The sequence below is a fragment of the Poromitra crassiceps genome (assembly GCF_964638095.1).
Source record: "Poromitra crassiceps genome assembly, chromosome: 20".
In the NCBI taxonomy this organism is placed as follows: Eukaryota; Metazoa; Chordata; class Actinopteri; order Beryciformes; family Melamphaidae; genus Poromitra; species Poromitra crassiceps.
The window spans coordinates 21,260,277-21,285,881 of NC_139637.1; the positions used below are offsets into that span (position 1 = coordinate 21,260,277).

General features: G+C 44.1%; 2 protein-coding genes across 3 annotated transcripts in view; one reads left to right on the forward strand and one right to left on the reverse strand.

Moving 5' to 3' along the window:
- Positions 1 to 1,667: 1,667 nt before the first annotated feature.
- Positions 1,668 to 11,128, forward strand: LOC310794952 (non-structural maintenance of chromosomes element 3 homolog; the record flags this gene model as incomplete). Its single annotated transcript, XM_083656979.1, has 10 exons — positions 1,668 to 1,724; positions 2,249 to 2,368; positions 2,478 to 2,541; positions 3,109 to 3,188; positions 3,386 to 3,480; positions 3,659 to 3,735; positions 3,900 to 3,942; positions 6,313 to 6,375; positions 8,410 to 8,524; positions 9,101 to 11,128. The coding sequence occupies 10 exons, from the start codon at positions 1,668 to 1,670 to the stop codon at positions 9,197 to 9,199; spliced, it is 813 nt and encodes a 270-aa protein (XP_083513105.1). The 3' UTR covers positions 9,200 to 11,128.
- A 565-nt stretch (positions 11,129 to 11,693) lies between these two features.
- LOC310794726 (6-phosphofructo-2-kinase/fructose-2,6-bisphosphatase-like) overlaps positions 11,694 to 25,605 on the reverse strand; it is a gene marked incomplete at its 5' end in the record, with an annotated part of 25,200 nt that continues 11,288 nt past the window's right edge. For both annotated transcript variants that reach the window (XM_083656746.1, XM_083656747.1), the window contains 12 exons: positions 11,694 to 11,971; positions 12,458 to 12,522; positions 12,821 to 12,883; positions 14,187 to 14,316; positions 16,095 to 16,199; positions 17,097 to 17,243; positions 18,525 to 18,732; positions 19,028 to 19,149; positions 20,046 to 20,102; positions 23,087 to 23,161; positions 23,749 to 23,815; positions 24,608 to 24,704. In XM_083656746.1, coding sequence (XP_083512872.1) covers positions 11,912 to 11,971; positions 12,458 to 12,522; positions 12,821 to 12,883; positions 14,187 to 14,316; positions 16,095 to 16,199; positions 17,097 to 17,243; positions 18,525 to 18,732; positions 19,028 to 19,149; positions 20,046 to 20,102; positions 23,087 to 23,161; positions 23,749 to 23,815; positions 24,608 to 24,704 — 1,196 coding nt within the window. In that variant the 3' untranslated portion in view covers positions 11,694 to 11,911. The remainder of the gene's footprint in view (positions 11,972 to 12,457; positions 12,523 to 12,820; positions 12,884 to 14,186; positions 14,317 to 16,094; positions 16,200 to 17,096; positions 17,244 to 18,524; positions 18,733 to 19,027; positions 19,150 to 20,045; positions 20,103 to 23,086; positions 23,162 to 23,748; positions 23,816 to 24,607; positions 24,705 to 25,605) is intronic.

A 25,605-nucleotide genomic window follows, 5' to 3' on the forward strand; every position in this document is an offset into this window, starting at 1 on the left:
TATTTACCACTACACCCCTGCTTACAATTAAATATATACTAAGGAGCTGTGTAAACAGCTATGTAACATTGCAATCAGATAATATACATAAGCGTAGTTAACTTGAGCATGGGCAATGGGCATACAATAGAAGATCTCTAAAGCGTGTAAACAGCTGTACTCTCTTTCTCTCTTCTCTCTCAAATAACCTACAGCAACAGCGACCTCTGGCTGTGAGCCTTGAAGTAGGATAGGTTTGCGTGTTTCTCAAGTGGCGCTGGCTGGCCTCTCCAAAAGATGCATTGAAATTGATGAAGAATAAATTAGACTTTATGCACCATTAACCCAGCAATGTTACGCACCATTTATTTTTAAATGATCTCATATTATGCATTTTATCATGCATTGCATTTAATGGGGTTGTTTCTGTTGAAAAAGTGTGCGCACGCACACAACACACACGACCGCTAACCTCGCGTCACCAGAGCCTGGCTTCCGCTCACAATTGATTTTGTCACCCTACCTGGTTCCGGCCTAGAGCCCGCCCTAGACCGGATGGGCAGCGTTTCTAGCTCGTCAACTTTCATGTTAACTTGACAATTTGATCCAAGTATCAGAACGGCAAACAACAAAACAAAAGATGGACGTACTGAACGAAGTTTTTGAAGAAGTTCTTTTAGAAACATTGCGGATTCACAATCTCACATCTTTTAAGCCAATACAGAAGCTTTGCATCAGACAATTAATCGAGGCAAGAGACGTCAAGCTAACGGCAACAAAGACGTATTTTGGCGCACTGCCTTCCGGTGTTCATTCTGGTTCCGTGGTTTACGCCCCATGACAAAAAGCGGGATGAAAGGTGCCCAGACTACACGACCGCGGATATACGTCATCAACGTGCGCCTCACATTCAATCATTAAAATCATACGAGCGGAGTAAAGGAACATTATCAGAAGTTTGCAGAGGACGATGCAATCGATTCCTATACTCAGGTTGTGAATTTGTGCTGTAGTCTGCTGAGACTCAAGTTTGGATTGCATGTTTATTGTTGTCTGTTATTGTTTTGGTACGGTGGCTGTGTGGTGACATCAAGATTTATTTAATTATGTCGTGGCCACGCATTAGTAACTCGTGGCCACGACTTAGTAAGTCGTGGCCACGAGTTACTAATGCGTGGCCACGACATAAGTAAGTTGTGGCCACGACTTACATAAGTCGTGGCCACGAGTTACTAAGTCGTGGCCACGAGTTACTAAGTCGTGGCCACGAGTTACTAAGTCGTGGGAACGAGATAAGTAAGTCGTGGGAATGAGTTACTAAGTCGTGGGAACGAGTTACTAAGTCGTGGCCACAAGTTACTAATGCATGGCCACGAGATAATGAAAAAAATCTTCCACGTCATATTAGGGGCTCCGTATTTTGGTTTAAGTAGTTAGTCTAGTCTCTTTGTTTGGGTACAGCTAACCGTAGCTTTCACGTTAGCTTATCTGTGTCACTTCCGTGTTTATTTGCGGTCCAAAAATACACATTGCATGACACGCAATTGTCTTAAATCAGTTCTTGTAGACAAAAATCGTCGTAAAGCCATAAGCAGCACACTGAATTGACCGTTTGTTTTAATGTCACAGGTAGCAAGAATTGAGAGTGGTGATTTTTGTATTCGTTGCCCAGAAGATAAACTGCCAGCATGTCGCAGAGAAAGAGACTGTCCAACACACAGAGCTCTTCTCAGAGCAAAGCGCGGGTAAGACAAGACATGCAGTGTTTACGTTACACATCACATGCTAGCTATCCTGGATCAGCAAAATGAGGATATAGCTGAACGTCTCTAGAATTAAAAATCACTTGAAATGATCCCAGATAGAAAATGTATATACTCAAATTTTTGGAATCCGTGACATTTAGAAACCTTTAATTTGTCTGTCATCCCTTCTGTAGCTCTAACGTTACTCCCTGTCACTGCTAGTTACATACTGTAGGCTACTCCATCCGTCACAGTGACTTCAGTTATACCAGGATACCCACAGAAAAATTAGCCTGATGTCCGAATCATTACTTTTTTTTTTCTCTGAACATACATTAATGCAATGCTAAATTCTGAAAAGGCATATGTAAAGATGTATTATTTCTCAAATTTCGATGCTAATTAGGTATGGAATTAACCTAGGTGGCCCATCTAGGTGACAACACACCTGGTCATATTTTCTGATAATGGCATAGCGATAACGCATTAACACAGGTTTCTAAGAGTGTGTTTGTATGTTTCAGCGCCCTGACACCTTGCAGGGTGAGGAGGAGGAGGACGATGACACGACGTTCACTCAGCCGAGTACAACACAGGTCCAGAAAGGACTGGAGAAGCTTTCGGTTGCACAGGTTGACCAAAAGGTAACACACACACACACACACACACACACATGTGTAGCATCAAATGAAAAAGCTGATCTTGGTCTTTTATTGAATGCTTTATCACACGCTTTGACTATCTGTCCTGTAGATGGCAGAGGTGGTGCAGTACTTTCTAGTGAGGGACCAAAAGAAGATTCCCATCCGCCGAGCAGGTATGACGAGTCACACAAATGATCACACACACACACAGGTATCGTAGAGGTATCGACTGAAATAACCCAGTACCAAGTAGTATTGAATTAAACTTCTCCAGTCAAACGATACATGCATTCAATCCTTTTTGTACACAGATCTAGAAAAACTGACTTATTTGTATGGTTTTGCTCGCAGCCAATCACAGCAAGCGTTCTTTGATTTTATGTGATGTGTGATTGGCCCACTGCAGCAGCAGCTACAACCCATACAGTCTGTTGCAGTGAGGTCGAGCACGGTGTATGTGATGGAGTTGGTAGTTAAAAAAAAAAAAAAAAAAAAAAATTGAATAAAGTACTCTTATTAGTTATCACTTTAGTTTTAGTATCACTTTAAGGTTAATGGTATTGGTACTGGTATTTTTTTAAACGATACACCCAGCCTTACACACACACACACGCGCACACACACACACACACACACACACACACACACACACACACACACACACACACACACACACAAGATTGATCATGTGTATATTTTAATGATCTAATTGCCATCCCCTCTCTTCCTCCATCCTCTAGACATTGTGAAACATGTGGTGAAAGAGTACAGAAACATCTTCCCTGAGATCATGAAGAGAGTAGAGCGTACCTTTGCACAGGTGTGTACAGACTGAGGGGATCAGGGGCAACCTGAGCATCTGCACACACATAAAAAGAGTCCGATTTCAAAGAAAAATCCTTCTCAGCCACTCTCCCTCCCATCTTTGGCAGTCTTTTAATTCTCTCTTAACGTCTAACACAACATTCCCCCCATCTCTTTCTTTGTATTTTTGTTCTTTTCCACTCTTTCGGACAGGTGTACGGTCTGAAACTGGTCGAAATCGACACAAAAACTCACGTGTACATGCTGATCAATAAGATGGAGACAGCTGAAGGGGCCTCCTTGAGCAAGTGAGTATCTGTTTGGATCCATAACTTTATGTGACTTTAAGTATCTGTTATTGCATTAATTTTGCTTGGAAATGCATGAAGTGTTCAATTGAAGCATATATTTTCCTGTCAGCATGATCTTCTGCGTATAGATGTCAGTATATTAATTTCATCTGCTTGTTTTCCCCGTGTGTAAAAGCCCTAGCAACCCGAAGATGGGTCTGCTCTTTGTGATCCTGGGTATTGTTTTCATGAAAGGAGGCGTCGTCAAAGAAAGTGAGTGATATGTCTTTCTGCATTCCTCAACCATAACATCTAGCCATGTATTTATCCAGCCATTCACTGGATCTTCATGTTGTCCTCCTCATAATGAGGTTAAATGGCAATGTACTGTGTACAGCATGTGAAAAAAAAACATCTGGTCATGTTTTGTGCTTCAGACCTCATCTGGAACACGCTGAAGAAACTACGCGTTGACCCCGGGTAAGGCAGGAGTTCTTTCTCTCACGTTATGTGTGTATGCATGTCATTTGCCACCAGATCATGAATGACTTTTTGACACATCGATCATATTTAGGGGTTCAAGCCCTGAAGGGGCTGAAACCCTATTGTTTTTGTGCCGGTTTATTATTATTATTATTATTATTATTCTTGTTGTTTTTCATCTGCCTCAACGCAAATTCCCGTGAGTTGGTAAATGGTAGAGACCTGAAAGTTGGCCCAATGACAGATATTGTTGGCTGGTAGGTGCTCAAAAAAGATTTTTCGAATCAGCCTGAAGGTGGCGCTATAATCGATGGTTTTACGTTAAAGGCCTTAACTTCCACGCCGTTGGTCCGATTTTCAAACTTTTTTTTTCCAGATGTTCAGGTGGACCTGCTCTACAAATTTGCCATAAGGACCCTCAATGTCCGCCTGGAAAATTTTTGAGATATTTGGAAAAGTTTGGAAAACACATTTTTTGCATCTCCTCCTAGACCGTTTGACCGATTTGCACTAGAATCTCCAGGAAGCATCTTTGGAGCAAGCTCTACAACCGTGCTTTTTGCATTTTTGAAAATCTACTTTAGTTTCAGAGATATTGATCGTTAAAGTTGAGAGAGGGCGTGGCCTCACAGCTAAATTGTCATAACTTCATGACCGATTAAGGAATCTTCACGAAACTTGCAGGAGGTCTTCGGAGACCATCCTAGACCATGTGTGTCAAATTTGGTGCAATTCCACCAAAAGGGGGCGCTATAGCAGCATTCAGTACCTGTACCTTCTAAATTGTTTGATTTTGAAGGGCGGCAGGAAGTGCAGATTCATTGTCATTATGGCCAGCCTTCCTTCTTGTATGACACTTGACACTTTTATGTAGGCATCAGACAAACCTATACTTGTATCACAGTGGGTATATCACTCATGGTCTCACTCTAATTTGCATATTATGTTTTGAGCAACTCCAGCTCTTCTTTGTTAAAAACCACATGCTAAAATTGTACTGGAAACAGGAATCCGGTGAGATTTGTCCAGATAAATAGAGCTTAAGAGCAACTCTGAGCAGGAGTGTTGCATGTTGGGTAGAGAGAATGATGTTGAGAAAAATAACGCATTCAATTAGCTCTATCTCAGAAACCATACGAGGTACAGCTACGAAACTTGTTAGGGAGGTTCACAGAGGGGTCTTTTACTATCCACGAAAAAATTCCACCAATTGACAAGATGGTGGCGCTATAACAGCCCTCTTTATGTTTTTGTTCATAACTTTTGAACCGTAGGGTCTATAATCAAACTTTTTTTTCCCTGGATTCCTTGGGACGTTCCGCATCTACTCACATAGGCCGACCCATAACTACTTAAAGCTACATTCAGCTATGTTTTTGTGTTCCAATAAGTGTTAAATGGCTCTATATTCTGACAGCAATCACTGAAATAGAGTGTTTGTTCAGTGACTTGAAACCCCCAACCACCCACTGTCCTCTATCTCTCTCCTGTAGTCCTGCAGGCTGGGCGGACGTATCTCCGCAACCGTAACTCATACAGACTCACGGATGGCGACATTGGATTCGGAGTGAAAAAATACATAGTCCTTTACAGGGATCGCCATTGGACCTTCCCTTTCTTAAAAAATGTCAACTTTTCTCTGATTGGATAGTTTGAGGTCGGCTCCAATTTTGATCCAATCAGAGAAAAGTTTACATTTCTAAGAAACGGAAATGAATGGCCATGTCCCCGCTATTTTTATCAGCCTGTCCTTGATGTATCACTTTGTGAAAATCACAAACAACATCATGGCCAATTTCCCAGAGAGAAAGGGTGTGAGTTGTGTCGTTGTGTGTCGTTTAGATGCGGCTGCAGCTTAGTCTCTTAGAACAGATGAGTTAATTTCCGCAATTTTCAAATGCTTCCGCCATACCGTCTGTAATTCGTGGGGGAGAAGCATGCGTCAACCGGAATGGGAAGCAGAAAGGCGGGTCTTCCACTCATTAGTCCAATCAGAATATTTTTCCGTGGACACACGTGGACACACAGCAGATGTGATTGGTCGGATTCTGTCGAACTTCCTTCCAGTCTGAAGGTTTTTTTCCCAACTTCCTTGTGCATGTTCTGGGGGTGTAACGTACAGACTGTTTAGCTGCATTCGCCGGATGTAGATGAGACAGTCTGTTTTAAGAGACTAGCTGCAGCTAAGTACCTTACATCTTGCCTCCGAGGCGGTTTCACTGTGAACGTGCTCCTCAAATTTGCCTCAAGGACTATTAGGTGTTCAATTTGCGCAAGGCTTGAACCCCGCCCATCGCCGCTTGCGGCTATATTTTATTTATGTGTTCATATTGCACGGTCATGTGTTATTGTTGTGCCGTTCTCCAGAGAGAAACACGAAGAGTTTGGCGACGTTAAACGCGTGGTCACAGATGAGTTCGTGCTTCAAAGGTGAGAACCGGTTTTTAATGTGGTTTGATTTTCTTATTGCTTTCCCCGCTTCCTTGCAAAGCAGATGGGTTGCTCAGCTGGTTAAATGAAGAAGATGTTCACTTTGTTGTGCACCTCCCCTCCCCCTTAGACCACTGATAGAGACACTGCGTAATGCGTCATCATTCAGAAACCACGCCCAAGACGGGGGGAAACAGAAACCTCCTCTCCAATCCTGGCGTTCTCCTATGTCACGTGCATCGTTGCGTGTTGCACCAAAAGATCGTATATACGGAAGATGAACACTCCAACTTCTTGACAGCTAGATCCACATTTTTTTTCTTGCCAATTCTCAATGGCTTCCTTGCTTTGCTCAGGAGTACAAAAAAACTTTAACTGGCGATTTGTTGTCTGCGCAGCCCACCACACAACAGCTTTTAACTATGTTTAATTCAAGGAAAAGACGCTGGTGTTTGGAAATGAACGGAGCTTTCCCCCGTGATGGGCGTGGCCTATTTCATGCAGTGTCTATATAGAGACACTGCGTAACGCGTCATCATTCAGAAACCACGCCCAAGATGGGGGAAAACACAAACTCCTCTCCAATCCTGGCGTTCTCCTATGTCACGTGCATCGTTGCGTGTTGCACCAAAAGATCGTATATACGGAAGATGAACACTCCAACTTCTTGACAGCTAGATCCACATTTTTTTTTCTCGCCAATTCTCAATGGCTTCCTTGTTTTGCTCAGGAGTACAAAAAAACTTTAACTGGCGATTTTTTTACATTTGTTGTCTGCGCACCCCACCACACAACAGCTTTTAACTGTGTTTAATTCAAGGAAAATGACGCTGGTGTTTGGAAATGAACGGAGCTTTTCCCCCGTCATGGGCGTGGCCTATTTCATGCAGTGTCTCTATGGCTCAGTGGTCTAATGCAGCGGGTCTGTAAACAGAAGGTCCCAGGTTCAAGCCTGGCTGGGATCAATCGATGTGTGTATAGTCGTCGCCATGTAATTGCAAGTAGTGTTACTGGTGTGATCAGAGCCAGTGTCTGTCAGACCATAGACTCTGGTTTATACCACACCACAGAGCAAGCAGGAGAGTGGAAAAGACTCTGACCGCTACAGCAGAGCGGCTGGACCAGCACTGACTCCATACATTATAATAATGTATATATATCGTTGCACTTCGTTGTTGTTCACTTCTTTATGTTAACTTAGGTTATATATCGTCAGTGTCCTGCAGATTCCTCATATCTTCACAGTCAATTCTGGAAGTGTGAAAGACTGGATCATTTTTCAGTAGAAATTTGTGCACACAAAAAAAAGCCACTACGAATGGTCTTTCTGTGGTTAGGTTTAGTCCCAGCCAGGGTCATAAAACATTTTCTACAGATCGGACACAATGACTGTTCACTGCTGTCACTCACGGTTAAGAAATTAGCAAGATTGGAGATACAAGGTTTCTGCAAGATAATCAGTAATATATTTCTTTCTAGCATATAATCATCTAGCTACTAGTTGTATAGGATATTTTAGGCTCTATAGAGAGACAAAGTGGAACGTCACTTCCTGCTTCAGCACTGTACAAGGGAGTTTCATCTGCCATTTCTTTTCCCATAGACATTTCGTAAAATGCTTATAAAAATAGTTGTACTTGTTCAAACCAAACGGTTCAGATATATTTAGAAACAGGAGAGATCACATAACATTTAACTCGGATCAAAACGTAAAAAAAAGTGCGGGTTTAAAACAAATATTTTTTCTGATTATTTTTTTAAAGTTTTGGTCCGAGTGAAATGTTCTATGGTCTCTCCCGATTCTAAATATAGCTGAACCCGTTTGGTTTGACCAAGTAAAACTATTTTTTATAAGCATTTTACGAAATGTCTATGGGAAAATAAATTGCGGAAGAAAATCTCTGGTACAGTGCTGAAGCAGGAAGTGACATCCACTTTGCCTCTCTATATCTAAACATACAAGAACTTTTGTGTGTGTGTGTGTGTGTGTGTGTGTGTGTGTGTGTGTGTGTGTGTGTGTGTGTGTACACACAGATACCTGGAGTACGTACGAATCCCCCACACGGAGCCAATTGAGCATGAATTCCGCTGGGGTCAACGTGCCGAATTGGAAGTGTCAAAAGTAAAGATCCTGGAGTTCATGGGTGAGGTAAGATCCGACCCCCCCCCCCCCCCCCCCCCACACACACACACACACACACACACACACACGCACACGCACCCACCCTAGTGTGTGAGCCATGGATGTATTAAAGAGATGAAGACGTTATGGAAATTCTCTGCCCGTTCATTTGAACGTATGTACGTACGTTTCAACTTCCTTGTATTACTTCCGTGATGTACAGCCCAAGCAAGCCCAGGCCCAGAGGTATAATGGCCAGAGCCATAGAGAGGGAGCTCCAGGAAACGGCTCTTGGTGGCTTTAATTGAAGAAAACTGAACCCATAATCTAAAACTTGATCATCAAAAGAGTTGTTTTTGACTCTGAGTGATACCCAGAAAAAATAATTCCAAGAGTTTTGCAACTGCTGCTTTCCCCATGTAAATGTATGGGGGCGGGGGACGGTTTCCCCTGGACAGCAGGGGCGCCGCGCGACTTGCAATATCGAGCTTGGCCACCATGTTCAATTTGCTTCAAGGCTGAGTGAGACCTGATGCTGGGGGCCTGGTGTGCCTGCCTGCCAGTGTAAGTCATGGTGATTTGGTGTCCTTTTCTCCATCTCAGCTCCATGGCCAGGACCCGCAGAGCTGGAGCCAGCGCTACAGAGAAGCCACCAAAGAGGCCACCAACTCCGCCCAGGCCAGCACTAGTAGTCAGAGATAAGCCTATGTTTTTACATGTTACATACAGTACATGACCCCCACCTCCCTCCATTTGTTTCTTCTCCTTTCTTAGTTTTCTGTATTTATTTTTGACTGATGCTTGGAGGAAAAGAGAGAAACCATGAACTCTGAACACATTTTTTATTTATTTTTTGAGAACATTAATTGAAGCTCAACAACACAGATACATTTGCTCCACTTCATCCTCACTATCTGAACATTACACAAGATGTACCTGAATTCAGCTGAACTGAAGTTAATTTGATCCCAGCTAAATCAAATGTTGTGGGGAGGGGAGGGTGGTTGTTTGTATTGTAATTGTAATTTGGATTTGTGTATTAATTTGCTAATTGAAATTTTATAAATATATTGTTGGGGAAAAAACACATAGATAACTTTCACACAAAAACATGCCAATTGTGAGATAACTTTCACACAAAAACATGCCAATTGTTTGTATTTTAAGGTGAGTTATATTTTTTCAAGCTCCGATAATAAAATCCTTTTATAGATTTTAAAAGATGAATGATTGCCTTTGTCTTTTTGTTTATTCATTTTCTCTTACACTCATTGTATCATCAAAAACCTGAAGAGACACAGGCACAACCACACAGAGCAGCGTTGCAACTGCAGTATGTTGTGATGGGTGTGATGGTGTAACCCAGTGGTTCTCAAATGGGGGTCTGGGGACCTACAAGTAACCAACCTACTCCTCAGTAGGTTGGTTAGACTCACTCCCCTGTATAAAGGCCTGTTAATCAGCTCCGGCACAGTGGTGGTTAGCGTGTGCGCTTTGGAAGCGGGAGGTCGGTGGATCAAATCCCGCTCCACCCCTGGGCAAGCTTTTAACATGGGTTGCTGCAAGTGCCATCAGCATCAACACAACCCAGGTTACAATGGCACACCTGTTACCTGGATACAGTTTGAATCTGACTTGACTGCAGACGACCACTGACAGTAAGAATTGAATGTGTGATATTAAAGGGTTGGCTTGATATTGTGAATGATACATTTGTGTCCATTTGACTGAAAAACAGCTTGCATCTGTTTGCATTCCTTTACTAAAATAATGTGGATAAGACTTTTCTGTTGCTCCCCTCCACAGCCAGATCAAAGCTCAGGGTCAGATACAGAGCAGCGCCCCCCTGTGGGCTGGTAGGGGTAGTGTATTGCTCAAATACCTCAGCAGGGCGGATGCTCACACTGGGCTTTAAACCTCTCCCTCCTCCCACTACGCCCCCTGCTGCCCCCCCCAAAAGAATGATGGAAAATAAGTGAGGTACACATTAGCTTCAGTGAGGAATGCTACAGCAGGGGGAAACAGACATCATGTACGTGCCAGTTGAAGCAAACTTAACAGTACATTTTTTAAATCGCCCCCTTTTAAGGAGCACCCATATGACATCCAGCCCGAAGGGCAAGGGAGATCAGAAGACAGCACACTGGATAGAGGTCCACAAACATTCACACGCCTTATCAATATTATACACAATTAGCCAGTTAGCTTTGAAATATGAAAGGATATAATCTAATATTTCCATGGAAATGCTGACACATTGCACCACAAGACAAACTATTGCAACTGATTCCCTTTAGTTTGCCATTCAAATAAAATGACCCACATGAGGTAAGAATATGATGCTATATTGCACATACTTGGCCTACAGCTTCCTTGTGTGTGTGTGTGTGTGTGTGTTAGGGTGCATAGAATTATCATTATGTATTGCACTAACAGGCACATGACGGTATTGGGCAGTAAGGGTGCCGACTTGTCCCTTGTAGTTTTCTCAAAGGATTGTGGGTTGTGTAGTTTTTTGCCATGTCTGAATATAGCTCTATCTCTCATAAGTCTCACTCTGATTGGTCAACATACACATGAACTACAGGTTGTGTCTCCTCTCATTGGTTTGTACCGCTGTGACAAATACTGTACAACACCCACCGAAAAACCTTCTCACCAGAGTAACCGTTGGATACTCTTGTCAGGAAGCGTTCCAGAGTATCCAAATAGTGATACTGGTAATCTGGCCAGTGTTCAGTAACAGTGGTTCAGTTTTCACAGAAAAGGAACCCTTGTCTTCACATCACAGGCAGGTGGCCAGAGTCCTGCATTATAAAGTGCATTACAACAGAAATAGAGAGGCAAAGTGGAACGTCACTTCCTGCTTCAGCACTGTACCAGAGATTTTCATCCGCCATTTATTTTCCCATAGACATTTCGTAAAATGCTTGTAAAAATAGTTTTACAGGTTCAAACCAAACGGTACAGATCTATTTAGAAACAGGAGACATCGCATAACATTTCACTCGGACCAAAACGTAAAAAAATGCGAGTTTGAAGAAAATATTTTTTGTTTTGTTTTTAAGTTTTGGTCCGAGTGAAATGTTCTATCGGTCTCTCCCGATTATAGCGTTAGCTGAACCGTTTGGTTTGACCAAGTAAAAAAAAAATTATAAACATTTTATGAAATGTCTATGGGGAAATAAATGGCGGATGGAAATCTCTGGTACAGTGCTGAAGCAGGAAGTGACGTTCACTTTGCCTCTGTATAGGCTGCCATCTGAGAAATGTCTCTTTTTCTTTTATCACAAACCAATTTCTCCATTTCACAATGACCACGACAACAGTGATCAGTTAAGAACAAATCAAAATAAAATAGGCCCCTTTCCATGAAGGCAGATGAAAGGACGCCTCCTCCCTGTCTTGTCTCCTCTAGATGTGCTCTGGGACCGTCTCTAATGCCTCCTCTGGGTCTCTGTCCACGTCCACGTTCTGAAAAGAGAGCAGTGATGACAAGCTGATCGTGTGTGTGTGTGTGTGTGTGTGTGTGTGCGTGCGTGTGTGTGTGTGCGTGTGCGTGTGTGTGTGTGTGTGTGTGTGTGTGTGTGTGCGCGTGTGTGTGCGTGTGTGTTGGGGCACATACTAACATTAATATAAGTCTGAATAATGTCTAGACACTTTTAAAGAGTGTGAGCATTTTTTCAGTTTTCAGCTAAAAATATTTTCTTAAGTGTTGTTTAGCCTTCTGCAGCAATCTAACTGACCAGCATAATGTGCACAATGCAGCATCAGACATGCTGACTGATTTATTAGCTAATTTCTGTACCAATTTAAGATGATTTGGGCTATTAATTAGGAGAACAAGGTTGCCAAACGATAATAAGTTAGTCACCCCCTAGATATACTGTACAAAATAAACTGTGGCTCTGTGTGCTGAACATCGATATCCCTGTGCTCAGTGTTCGTATCGGTACTCACATCTGGTTTGTCCCTGTGCGTGTTGACGGCTTCAATGTTGAGGAAGACAGACTCCACTTTACAGCCTGTGAGACAAGGAGAAAGAGACAGGTTATGGCCGGATGTGTGCGATAAAGAGCGTTATTCACCTTATGTAGCCCCACCCACTTGTGTCACAACTTCCTGTTCAAGACGCCGGCTGTTTTACCTGCTCAAACTAGTCTGACTGAGTCAGACTATAGGCTTATGAGTCACAGGAAGTGTAAACACAATCAGGACGTCCGATTGTGTTTACACTTCCTGTTGGTCTCTCAAGCCAGACTGTCTCTTCTACATAAGGTGAATAGCGCAACTGGCATGAAAGGAAGGTCATCAGAGACTGACCGTAGGCGACGGGTGTGAGTTTCAAAACGGTGTGGAGAGGGCACTTCAGGTAGGGCAGCTCATCTGACAGAAAGACAGAAAGACAGACAGACAGACAGACAGACAGACAGACAGGCAACATTAGTTTGATACCAAAATGGTTCATATGGAGGGGTGAGAACCAGATAGCCTGGGTAAACCCAGCCTCCACGTGACCTCCATGTACTATATCAGTCAACGTACACTACAGGCTATGCCTGTGTGACGTGATGTTGAAGGCTGGGTTTACCCAGGCTAAGAACCAGAGGGGAGTAAGTGACATTTTGATCAACTTTACAGGAGAGCCAAAACAAAAAAGAAATACCCTATGCCTATTTCGTCCCGACTTGATTTATTAATTCAACTTTAATATGAAAACTTATGAACATGTGGATGACATAATGAACAATATTTTGATATTAATTTAAAAAAAAAAGCTTTTTTATTTTATTGATTCAGATTCATATTCATTTATTCATTTATTTTTTGCGGGGGGAGTCATCAGGGCCAAAAGGCCCGGCCCCAAATAGTTAAAAAGAAAAATATATATATGAATAACTCTGGGTTGGTTTAGAATTCACATGTGCTCTTTTGTCAATAGAAAGTAAATGGTAAAATGGCCTGCATTTATATAGTGCTTTTATCCAAAGCGCTTTACAATCAGTAGCTACATTCACCCATTCACACACCGATGGAGGCAGGCTACCATGCAGGGTGCTGGCACACCATCGGGAGCAATTTGGGGTTCAGTGTCTTGCCCAAGGACACTTCGACATGCAGACAGGAGGAGCCGGGAATCGAACCACCGACCTCTTTTATCCAAAGCGATTAGTGGACGACCCGCTCTACCTCCTGAGAAATAATGTATCTGTATGGAGGAGCTCTACCTCCTGAGAAAGAGCTCATTGAGAGCTTTCATTTAGTTAACTTATTTTGGCCCGAAATGTCACTCCCCCCTCTGGTCCTCACCCTTTGATATGCATTTTGAGAAAACCATCATCCATTATCCTGTTTTGTAATCTGAGAGCTACCAAACTTCAACAGTTTATCCTCATGAGTCTCATTTTCATATCAAGTGTACGTGACAAAGTGTCGATAAAACATCTGAGATCTAAGGCTCATTCACATCTATCAACAATGTGGTAGAGGAGGAGGAGGAGGATGAGGAGGAGGAGACTGGGTAGCCTGGGTAAACCCAGCCTCCACGTGACCTGCTCTCAGGCTTACCCTGCTCTCAGTCACTACAGTGTGTGACACTACAGTAGTGACTGAGAGCAGGTCTGAGAGCAGGTCACGTGGAGGCTGGGTTTACCCAGGCTAGAGACTGGGATGTATTCTTTCTTCTCACTTGCACTCTTGTCCAGGAAGTAGGCCAGCAGACATCTCATGACGGCCTGGTGACAGATGACTAGAACGTTCTCCTGCCGCTCCAGTTCCATGATGACCGGCTCCAGACGCTGGACAAGGTCCTCGTAGGACTGGTAGCATCACGCACGCACACACACACACACACACACACACCCACACACACACACACACACACACACACACACGCACACACGCACGCACACACACACACACACACACACACACACACACACACACACACACACGTTATTGTGCACAGTACACATGCATGCACACATTTACTAGTCAGTATTTAGAGGAATAGAGGAAGCTTTCTGCTCTGGTAGGTGGCTTTGAAATGTTTCTGTGACACTTGTAAAATTTCGACTGCTTGGGAGTTTCAGCAGCGAGAGAGTCTATCGGCAGGGAAGGGACTGTGGTCCGGCAGGGGCAATGTATCCATCAAACCTATATCCTGGACGGGGTTGTCCAGATTGTTTTATCCACACATTTAAATGGTGGGACATACATATAGAGAGCCAAAGTGAAACGTCACTTCCTGCTTTCTCCCTGTACCAGCGCTGCGAAAAATATGAATGGCGGTGTTTGATCCCGTTTGAATTGTGCCACGGGTGCCAACGCTAATTTTGTCAATTTAAAAAGTCACTTTGCATGTCAAGAAAGTCACAGTTTGTTGCCAAACTGTTGCACTAGAAGTTATAAATCAGAAAGACTACATACACTGTCGCCTAAGTGACGTCACTTTCTCTACCGGCAAAGCTGAAGACCGGCGACATGCCACGAGCTTCCACAAGCTATGTTGTAGTTTTTATACGAAACTAACCCCTACGTTTCAGTTTGACGACAAACTGTGACTTTCTTGACATGCAAAGTTATGTTTTAAATTGACAAAATTAGCGTTGGCACAATTCAAACGGGATCAAAAAAGTAACCTTATTCTCCGTCCACCGCCATTCATATTTTTCGCAGCGCTGGTACAGGGAGAAAGCAGGAAGTGACGTTTCACTTTGGCTCTCTATATCTCTGCATGCTCATATGTACACGAATTGTATACTAATTGTATACAGTATACTATGATGAAAACCTTTAGTATTCACCTTATGTTCCAACACAGGGGTCAGCCAGTTACTTCCTATTTGTGTTGACACTTCCTGTGAAAGTACAGTACTAGTGAAGGTGCGTTCACACCGACCTATTAAAGTTTTTCGCTGGCATCGAGTTTACATACAAAGTCAATGCAAACGAGCGATTGAGCGTATATTCGCCTGGGAGAAAAATCGCTGGGCGTCCGAGCGGCAGAGACAGAGCGATATGGAGAAAATTCGCTCGTCGCTCGAGATGAAATATTCCAACTCGAGCGAAAATACGCTGGCATCAGTCGCTCGCTGTTCAATGCTGATTGGCTGCCGTGTGAGAGCGAGTCAAGGATCACACTGGCTTGGAACAAACCGCTGGTTTATTGTGTGGCAACAAACCACATTGACAGGCTGACAGCTGACATGAAGTGAAGTCTGTCCTACCGGTATGGAGCTCGCGTTAGGAGCACGCTGATAGGCTTTAGCTTGTAAACAATGACGGTGGCGCGTAGTGGACAAACAGCATGACATTGCGTAACGTTATATCCCCCACATGTCCGTCATTTCGTGTGCCTGTTGATGAGCGATTTAAACAGAGCGACAGAGCGATTCCAAAGGGTTGACTTGAGCGACAGAGCGAAAAATAAATATCTCGGTGTGAACACACCTTGAGCAGGTAAAACAAACAGGAAGTCATAACACAGCTGGGTCAAGTGGGCGGGGCTACATAAGGTGAATAACGTAGTGAAGGATAAAGTGTGAAAAGCCTTTGCTTAATAAACACACAGGGTGAAAATAGTCTCCTTCCTCACCTCTCCTTTGGGATAGCGGTAGCGGTACTTGTCTTGGTCCCTCAGTGCAAACTCCTCTGGGTAATTCTCTTGGATCTCCTCGTACGTCATGTCTTCACAAACCCCCTGAGACAGAGAAGACAGCCAGAGTCAGAAGACACACAAACTGCAGAGAAGAAGTGAGAACTTTGAAGTGTACGCATCGCGCTCTTCTCTCTCTTTCCCTCACACCACAGATGGGGACTTGGACCTGGGACTTGGACTTGAGTCACACTTAAGTCTCACTCACAGTGACTCCTGAGACTTGACTTGAGACTCGTCCTCAAAGACTTGAGACTTGACTTGGACTTGAGGTTTGGGACTCAACAATCTTTATTTATTTCTTCTTCTTTTTTGGTGCATTAACATGAAGGAAATATCTACTGATGTCATCCAATCAATGCTGATACTGTATTCTAATAGATAAGGAGTGAGGATAATACAGTACATGCTTTGAATCCCTTAGTCTTAGCTGCAGTGTTCTAAGCAGACTGGATGACATGCAGCAGATGATAGAACGCTCATCCATAAGAGACTTGAGACTTGACTTGGACTTGATCTCAAATACTTGAGACTTGACTTGGACTTGGCAAAAAACGACTTGTAAGCCTCTCTGCCTCACACACACACACACACACACACACACACACACACACACACACACACACACACAACTGTCCTCCCTGCCCACACATCAAAAGACAACACAGTCTGCGTACAAACTCTGAACTGAACTGAAGTGTGTGGTGTGAATACAAATAATATGATTATTCATTCCTCCGCCACAAAAGGATCATGTCACACAATAGCAAAAATTGGACACAGCATTTTCACATGTTTGTCACGTGCGATCATGTCATGTCTAAATAAGAAAAACCTTTGCTGAAAATGAGAAGTTGAATTGAATGGATCCCAGTTACTGGAGTCCAAATGTATTCCTCTCGTGTTCTTTGCATACAGTATGAACAAAGTAAGAGCACTCACAGCGTCTATCTCATTGAGGGCCTTCCACTGTTCATAAGGGACTCCCAGGCCCTCTGCGGTCTGGATGGTCCTCTTCATGTGGCTGGTCCACACCTTCAGGTCACTGATACACTGGCCACGCATGTACTCCCCCAGAGCACGGGCAAACTGACAGACAGACAGACAGACAGACAGGCAGAAAGACAGGGAGAAAGACACACAGGCAGGCAGACAGATGGACAGACAGACAGAAGTCAGAGACTGCTCTTATGACATCACTGATGATGTCACAAACTGATGATGTCACAACTTTGCATCACTGATGATATCACCACTGCTCTTATGACATCACTGATGATGTCACAATGCCACATTGCCCATATGCTCCCTTTTATAATAATAAAGAAAATTATCTTTGTAGCAATACAAATCATTCAAATTCATTTACTTCAGATGTGTCTTTAACAGAGTGGGGAAAAGGACACTGATGGAGAATGAAATTCCACAGCCAAAAGGTAAACAGTGAACCACTTGAAGGAAACCAGTTGAAATGAAATGATGGAGCCAGGAGTCAGAAGAAGTCGTCTGATATGATGTATTGAACATAGATCTTGGCCAAGAGATGCACTCTTGTATATTCAAGGATGGATACACAGGCTTACATACATTGAACAGAAAGTCAAAGACACTTATAGGACACACATCAGATAACATGTCTTGACGCACATCAGATTACATGTCTTGACGCACATCAGATTGTCTTGACGCACACTGGAAGGCCATTCAGTAGACTCAATCTATCTGTTATTCTGGCCCTGCAAAGAGAGCACTGTGGCAAGGTGACAGGGCACAGTGTGCGATCGAGAGGAGCTGCAAATGTATGGTACAAGTTATCTAAATATGACGTCTATCTGTGTATGTACACAGGTCATCTAACTATGAAATATGTCTGTGTCATAACTATATGTAACTAAAATGGAAATGTATATGAATATATTAATAACTAGTGATTGTCCAAATAAAGGCTAATGTGATGTAAATTTTTGGCTGTGGAATTTCATTCTCCATCAGACACTAACGCATTTAGTTGCACACTAGACTTGTCCTGACTCGGTGACTCCTCTCTTCACGCTAACATAATAATGCAGTTAAGGCATTAAAAAAATCAATCCTCGATCCTTTCTCTCATCAAGGTCACTTTCCTAATTGGACATTTAAACGTCCATGAAAATGGACATGTATTGAAATTACAATCCCTATGAAAAGACCGGAAAGCGCATCAGATCGGATGTGATTGACTCAGGACACGTTACGTTACAGAACAATATGACTCCAAAACACATGGATATGAATACATACAATCAGAGGATACACCCACCCGCAAACACACACACGCACACACGCACACGCACACACACATACACGCACACACAGACCCAGACTCCTAACCTTGTTCCCGCGAGGCGACAGCCCTGAATCTCCGCCGATGCGGCCTAGGAGGTTGAGCTCGCTCTCTCCGTGGCGGCTCAGGTAGATGGAGCGCGGTGTAACGTGGATGTTCATCAGGTAGTAGACGATCCTGCTCTGGATGTGGTCCTGTACCCGGTTCACCAGGTACCTACTGCCCACGTTGAAGATCTTGATGTAGGACAAGTTCCTGCATGGAGAACACAGAGTTTGAGAGGGCAAGCAGGCAGGGACATGTGTATTTTATACAGACAGAAATATAGCTGACAGGTTTAAAGCTGCGTTGGGTCAGTTTGAAGAGTTTGAAGATAAAAGATGATGGACAGACGTAGTGTTTCCAAACTGGGGTATGATCTTTTCCCCGCACATAAATCGGACATATTTTGTGTTCAAGATCATAAATCTGACATATTTTGTGCTCAGATAATACATCTGACATGTTTTGTGTTCAGATAATGTCAGACTGGTATTGTGGATGTTGTTACCTGTCCTTGTCGTCATCCAGTGGGACGTAGGTCATCTTATAACAGTCAATTCTCTTCAGGAAGTCAGCCACCACCTCCTCCTTGGCACAGTCCACATAGTCAGGACTACTCAGCTTCACTTGCTATGTGTGGAGAGAGAGACAGAGAGAGAGACAGAGAGAGAGAGAGAGAGAGAGAGAGAGAGAGAGAGAGAGAGAGAGAGAGGAGAGAGAGAGAGAGAGACAGAGAGAGAGAGAGCGAGACAGAGAGAGAGAGAGGGAGAGAGAGGGAGAGACAGAGAGAGAGAGAAAGAGAAAGAGAGCACATTAGCTAGCTGTCTGGCAACAGTAACCAACCTATAATTAAGTACCTTGACTACAGACTGAACGGCTACTAAACGATGGAGAGGGGAAAAGGGTTTAATGCCAAATATGTTAACTTGTCATGGTGATGCTCCGGTCATATTGTTCTTTGCTTTGATACCGTGAAGTGTGGTTAAGTTATCCTGCATTTATCCCCATGGGGAAATTCATCCTCTGCATTTGACCCATCCTCTACTAGGAACCTTCCTAGAACTAGGAGCAGTGGGCAGCAGCAGTGCAGCGCCCGGGGACCAACTCCAGTTCTTTTTGCCAGTGCCTTGGTCAGGGGCACTGACAGGAGTATTAACCCTAACATACATGTCTTTGATGGTGGAAGGAAACCGGAGCACCCGGAGAAAACCCACACAAACACGGGGAGAACATGCAAACTCCACACAGAAAGGACCTGGGACGGACCGGGGTTCAAAACCCGTGACCTTTTTGCTGTGAGGCAACAGCACTAACCACTGAGCCACCATGCCGTCCTGGTGAACTGAAGAGAGTCATGTTGTTGTTGTTTTTACCTTTATTTATACAGGGGGAGTCTCACTGAGAGCAATGCTCTCTTTTTCAGGAGCGCCCTGTTCACATTCTCACACACACACACACACACACACACACACACACACACACACACACACACACACACACACACACACACACACACACACACTTACTGTAATATTCTCTGCAATGATTTCAGGATCGTCACATATGGACTCGATGAAGAAAACCTAGGGAGGGAAAAGGGGGAGAAGAAATTATACCACAGTTAGGATGCATTTTCAATCTCAGGCTTCTGTGTCTATACGAGGGATCAGGTTTCTGTGTCTATACGAGGGACCAGGTTTCTGTGTCTATACGAGGGACCAGGTTTCTGTGTCTATACGAGGGATCAGGTTTCTGTGTCTATACGAGGGATCAGGTTTCTGTGTCTATACGAGGGACCAGGTTTCTGTGTCTATACGAGGGATCAGGTTTCTGTGTCTATACGAGGGATCAGGCTTCTGTGTCTATACGAGGGATCAGGTTTCTGTGTCTATACGAGGGATCAGGTTTCTGTGTCTATACGAGGGATCAGGTTTCTGTGTCTATACGAGGGATCAGGTTTCTGTGTCTATACGAGGGATCAGGTTTCTGTGTCTATACGAGGGATCAGGCTTCTGTGTCTATACGAGGGATCAGGTTTCTGTGTCTATACGAGGGATCAGGTTTCTGTGTCTATACGAGGGACCAGGTTTCTGTGTCTATACGAGGGATCAGGTTTCTGTGTCTATACGAGGGACCAGGTTTCTGTGTCTATACGAGGGACCAGGTTTCTGTGTCTATACGAGGGATCAGGTTTCTGTGTCTATACGAGGGACCAGGTTTCTGTGTCTATACGAGGGATCAGGTTTCTGTGTCTATACGAGGGATCAGGTTTCTGTGTCTATACGAGGGATCAGGCTTCTGTGTCTATACGAGGGATCAGGTTTCTGTGTCTATACGAGGGACCAGGTTTCTGTGTCTATACGAGGGATCAGGTTTCTGTGTCTATACGAGGGACCAGGTTTCTGTGTCTATACGAGGGATCAGGCTTCTGTGTCTATACGAGGGACCAGGTTTCTGTGTCTATACGAGGGATCAGGCTTCTGTGTCTATACGAGGGACCAGGTTTCTGTGTCTATACGAGGGATCAGGTTTCTGTGTCTATACGAGGGATCAGGTTTCTGTGTCTATACGAGGGACCAGGTTTCTGTGTCTATACGAGGGATCAGGCTTCTGTGTCTATACGAGGGACCAGGTTTCTGTGTCTATATGAGGGACCAGGTTTCTGTGTCTATACGAGGGATCAGGTTTCTGTGTCTATACGAGGGACCAGGTTTCTGTGTCTATACGAGGGATCAGGTTTCTGTGTCTATACGAGGGATCAGGCTTCTGTGTCTATACGAGGGATCAGGTTTCTGTGTCTATACGAGGGACCAGGTTTCTGTGTCTATACGAGGGATCAGGTTTCTGTGTCTATACGAGGGACCAGGTTTCTGTGTCTATACGAGGGATCAGGCTTCTGTGTCTATACGAGGGACCAGGTTTCTGTGTCTATACGAGGGACCAGGTTTCTGTGTCTATACGAGGGATCAGGCTTCTGTGTCTATACGAGGGACCAGGTTTCTGTGTCTATATGAGGGACCAGGTTTCTGTGTCTATACGAGGGACCAGGTTTCTGTGTCTATACGAGGGATCAGGTTTCTGTGTCTATACGAGGGATCAGGTTTCTGTGTCTATACGAGGGACCAGGTTTCTGTGTCTATACGAGGGATCAGGTTTCTGTGTCTATACGAGGGATCAGGCTTCTGTGTCTATACGAGGGATCAGGTTTCTGTGTCTATACGAGGGATCAGGTTTCTGTGTCTATACGAGGGACCAGGTTTCTGTGTCTATACGAGGGATCAGGTTTCTGTGTCTATACGAGGGATCAGGCTTCTGTGTCTATACGAGGGATCAGGTTTCTGTATCTATACGAGGGACCAGGTTTCTGTGTCTATACGAGGGATCAGGTTTCTGTGTCTATACGAGGGACCAGGTTTCTGTGTCTATACGAGGGATCAGGCTTCTGTGTCTATACGAGGGACCAGGTTTCTGTGTCTATACGAGGGATCAGGCTTCTGTGTCTATACGAGGGACCAGGTTTCTGTGTCTATACGAGGGATCAGGTTTCTGTGTCTATACGAGGGATCAGGTTTCTGTGTCTATACGAGGGACCAGGTTTCTGTGTCTATACGAGGGATCAGGCTTCTGTGTCTATATGAGGGACCAGGTTTCTGTGTCTATACGAGGGATCAGGTTTCTGTGTCTATACGAGGGATCAGGCTTCTGTGTCTATACGAGGGATCAGGTTTCTGTGTCTATACGAGGGACCAGGTTTCTGTGTCTATACGAGGGATCAGGCTTCTGTGTCTATACGAGGGATCAGGTTTCTGTGTCTATACGAGGGATCAGGTTTCTGTGTCTATACGAGGGACCAGGTTTCTGTGTCTATACGAGGGATCAGGTTTCTGTGTCTATACGAGGGACCAGGTTTCTGTGTCTATACGAGGGATCAGGTTTCTGTGTCTATACGAGGGATCAGGTTTCTGTGCCTATACGAGGGATCAGGTTTCTGTGCCTATACGAGGGATCAGGTTTCTGTGCCTATACGAGGGATCAGGTTTCTGTGTCTATACGAGGGATCAGGTTTCTGTGCCTATACGAGGGATCAGGTTTCTGTGTCTATACGAGGGATCAGGTTTCTGTGTCTATACGAGGGATCAGGTTTCTGTGTCTATACGAGGGATCAGGTTTCTGTGTCTATACGAGGGATCAGGTTTCTGTGCCTATACGAGGGATCAGGTTTCCGTGTCTATACGAGGGATCAGCCGAGCAGCATTTTGGTCAACAAACCGCGTTTCCGTGGGGGAAACGGCAATGGGACCCTATGGAGCCAGCTTTGAGTGCTCACTCTAGCCCCAGCTGTGTGGTGGTGTAGGCCTACATGCATATATTATACATCAAACTGTTATGATTCTTCTACTCTCACTCAGAATGTCAAAATATAACCAATGTCACGTATAGATTTTAAGATATTAACGTTTGTTTGGCGCATGGATTCCCGCCGGAAGTCGGGTTTGTTGTCGTCGTCGTCATGACGTCACGCTGATTCCTCGTATAGAGAAAAAAGAACGACAACACGCTGACTGGCCTTGTATCCGTTTTCCTTGGCGAAGCCGAGGATGATCTCTCTGCGCTCTGCGGTGGTGTTGGTGGCATCAAACACCTTACAGGGGACATCAACAAGATTAGCAACAATATAGCAACAATAATGGCTATATGAGGCCATTTACACCTGGCGCTAACATGTGTTTTCTGTGATCAGATTGCAATCAGATTGTGTTTTATCACTTGATAAATAAATGCCAGGTGTAAACACCCCCAAAACGCATTGAAGAAGGATTGCAATCTGATCGGCCAAACAACCTCCGGAGGTGGTCAGGGATAGCCTGGGTAAACCCAGCCTCCACGCGACCTCTATCTATGCGCTATCAGTCACAGCATAGATAGAGGTCACGTGGAGGCTGGGTTTACCCAGGCTAGGTCAGGGATGCATTGTGTACACATTGAACACAAGTGTAAATGCAATGTGTCCTCTCAATCTGGATACACCAACTTTATGCGGAATGAGAGGACAACCATTTCTGCAATCTGATTGTAATCAGATTGCAGAAAACGCATGTTAACGCCAGGTGTAAATGGCCTCTATGATACCGACGTGCACCAGAACCTAAAAAATGTTTTCCGGCTACAGCAGGGAATATTACACAGCTGCTGGAAGGATGAATGGATTCCATGTTAGTTTTCACTCACCGCCACCTGACCAGGCTCTCTGGTGAAGTAATTACACACATCTTTCAGGGCAGTGATGGCACAGGCCCTGTGCACAGAAAGACAATTACGCATTTAGGTGTGAATTTGCGTTACTGTAGCTGCACACACAGCTACAGTGTGTGCTGATGGCAGTGGCAGCCCACCCTACTCTGCCTCTGCCACCCTGCATTTCGAAATTTGTCCCCCCCCCCCTCCTCTTTAGCCAATTGGCTTGAACACACACACACACACTTGACCTCCATGCCTTTGGGGGATTTTCTATCTCATACAGCACTGACGCCCCCCTCTCTCATAGCAAGAGGAGCGTCGCATCATGGAGTCATACGCCATACTCAAACTGTCTAATTCTGATTCAATAAAGATTGTTAAAATGTCTTACAAGTCTCTCATGATTGAAGTGTAGTCTTAGACTGAATTCACTCAGACCAAAACTTAAAAAACAAGATCGAAATTTTTTTTTTTCTTTAAACCAGATTTCTTTTAACATTTTGGTCCAGGTGAAATGTTATGCGATCTCTCCTGTTTCTAAATATATCTGGACCGTTTGGTTTGAACAAGTAAAACTATTTTTATACGCATTTTACGAAATGTCTATGGGAAAATAACTGGCGGATGAAAATCTCTGGTACAGTGCTGAAGCAGGAAGTGACGTTCCACTTTGGCTCTCTATAGAGCTGCTGGTCACAGCTAAAAACAGTCTGACTTGGTTTACAGTTCAACAACTCACTGATCGATCGTTCTAGAACACATTTTGATTGGTTTATATTCCAAGAAGATGAGACATGTCAAATCATACACTGTTCCCACAAGTCACTGACACTGTGTGATTGGTTCGTACTTGCGTATCTTCATGGCCTCCTCATTGTCGGGTCTGAAGAACTCGTAGCTGTTGTAGGAGCGTGTGGCGTCTCTCCTGTACTGTCCAACATTGAACACTGTTACAGGAAGAGGAAGTGATGTCAGAGATGACTTCCAAGCCATCATCGTACAACGTACTAACATGTTTGCTGATGACGCAATGCTAAATTTACAAGATAATTCTTTGATTACTGATCTCTGCTCATGCTTTAGTGTGACTGTGTGTGTGTTTGAGAGATCATTCATGTAGGAACCTAGTTTATAAAACAACACTTGGATCTCTTTCTTAACTTGATCTTAACATTTTTAGTTGTGTTTAGACCGATACATTTTGAATTATTTTTAGACGTATAAATGGGGCTGTCGCAATAACTGCCATATTGCAAAACCGCGCTATAGACAAGCCAACTGTGGTGGATGGCAAGCAACCCCCACAACTATGTTCACGTTTTTCCCCATGGCAGAGCTGACTATAGAGACACTGCGGAGCGCGTCATCATTCAGAAACCACGGCCAAAATGGTGGAAAACACAAACTTCCCCCTCCATCCTGGCGTTCTCCTATGTCGCGTGCATGGTCGCATGTTGCACACAAAGATCATATATACGGAAGATGAACACTCCAACTTACTTCATTGACAGCAGCATCCACATTTTTCTTCTCGCCAATTCTCAATGCCTTCCTTGTTTTGCTCGGGAGTACAAAAAAACTTTAACTGCTGATTTCTTTTACATTTGTTGTCTGCGCAGCCCACCACACAACAGCTTTTAGCTAAGGGAAATGACGCTGTGTGTGTGGAGAGCTTTCCCCCATGATGGGTGTGGCCTATTTCATGCAGTGTCTCCATAGAGACAGTCGGCATGTGTGGGAACGCCCACAAAATGATAAAAACGGCTGGCGCGCGAGTGGGGTAAAACCGCCCATATATCTCAATGGGCTGACTCACCAAAGGACGGTGCTGCGGCTCTAAACTACAGG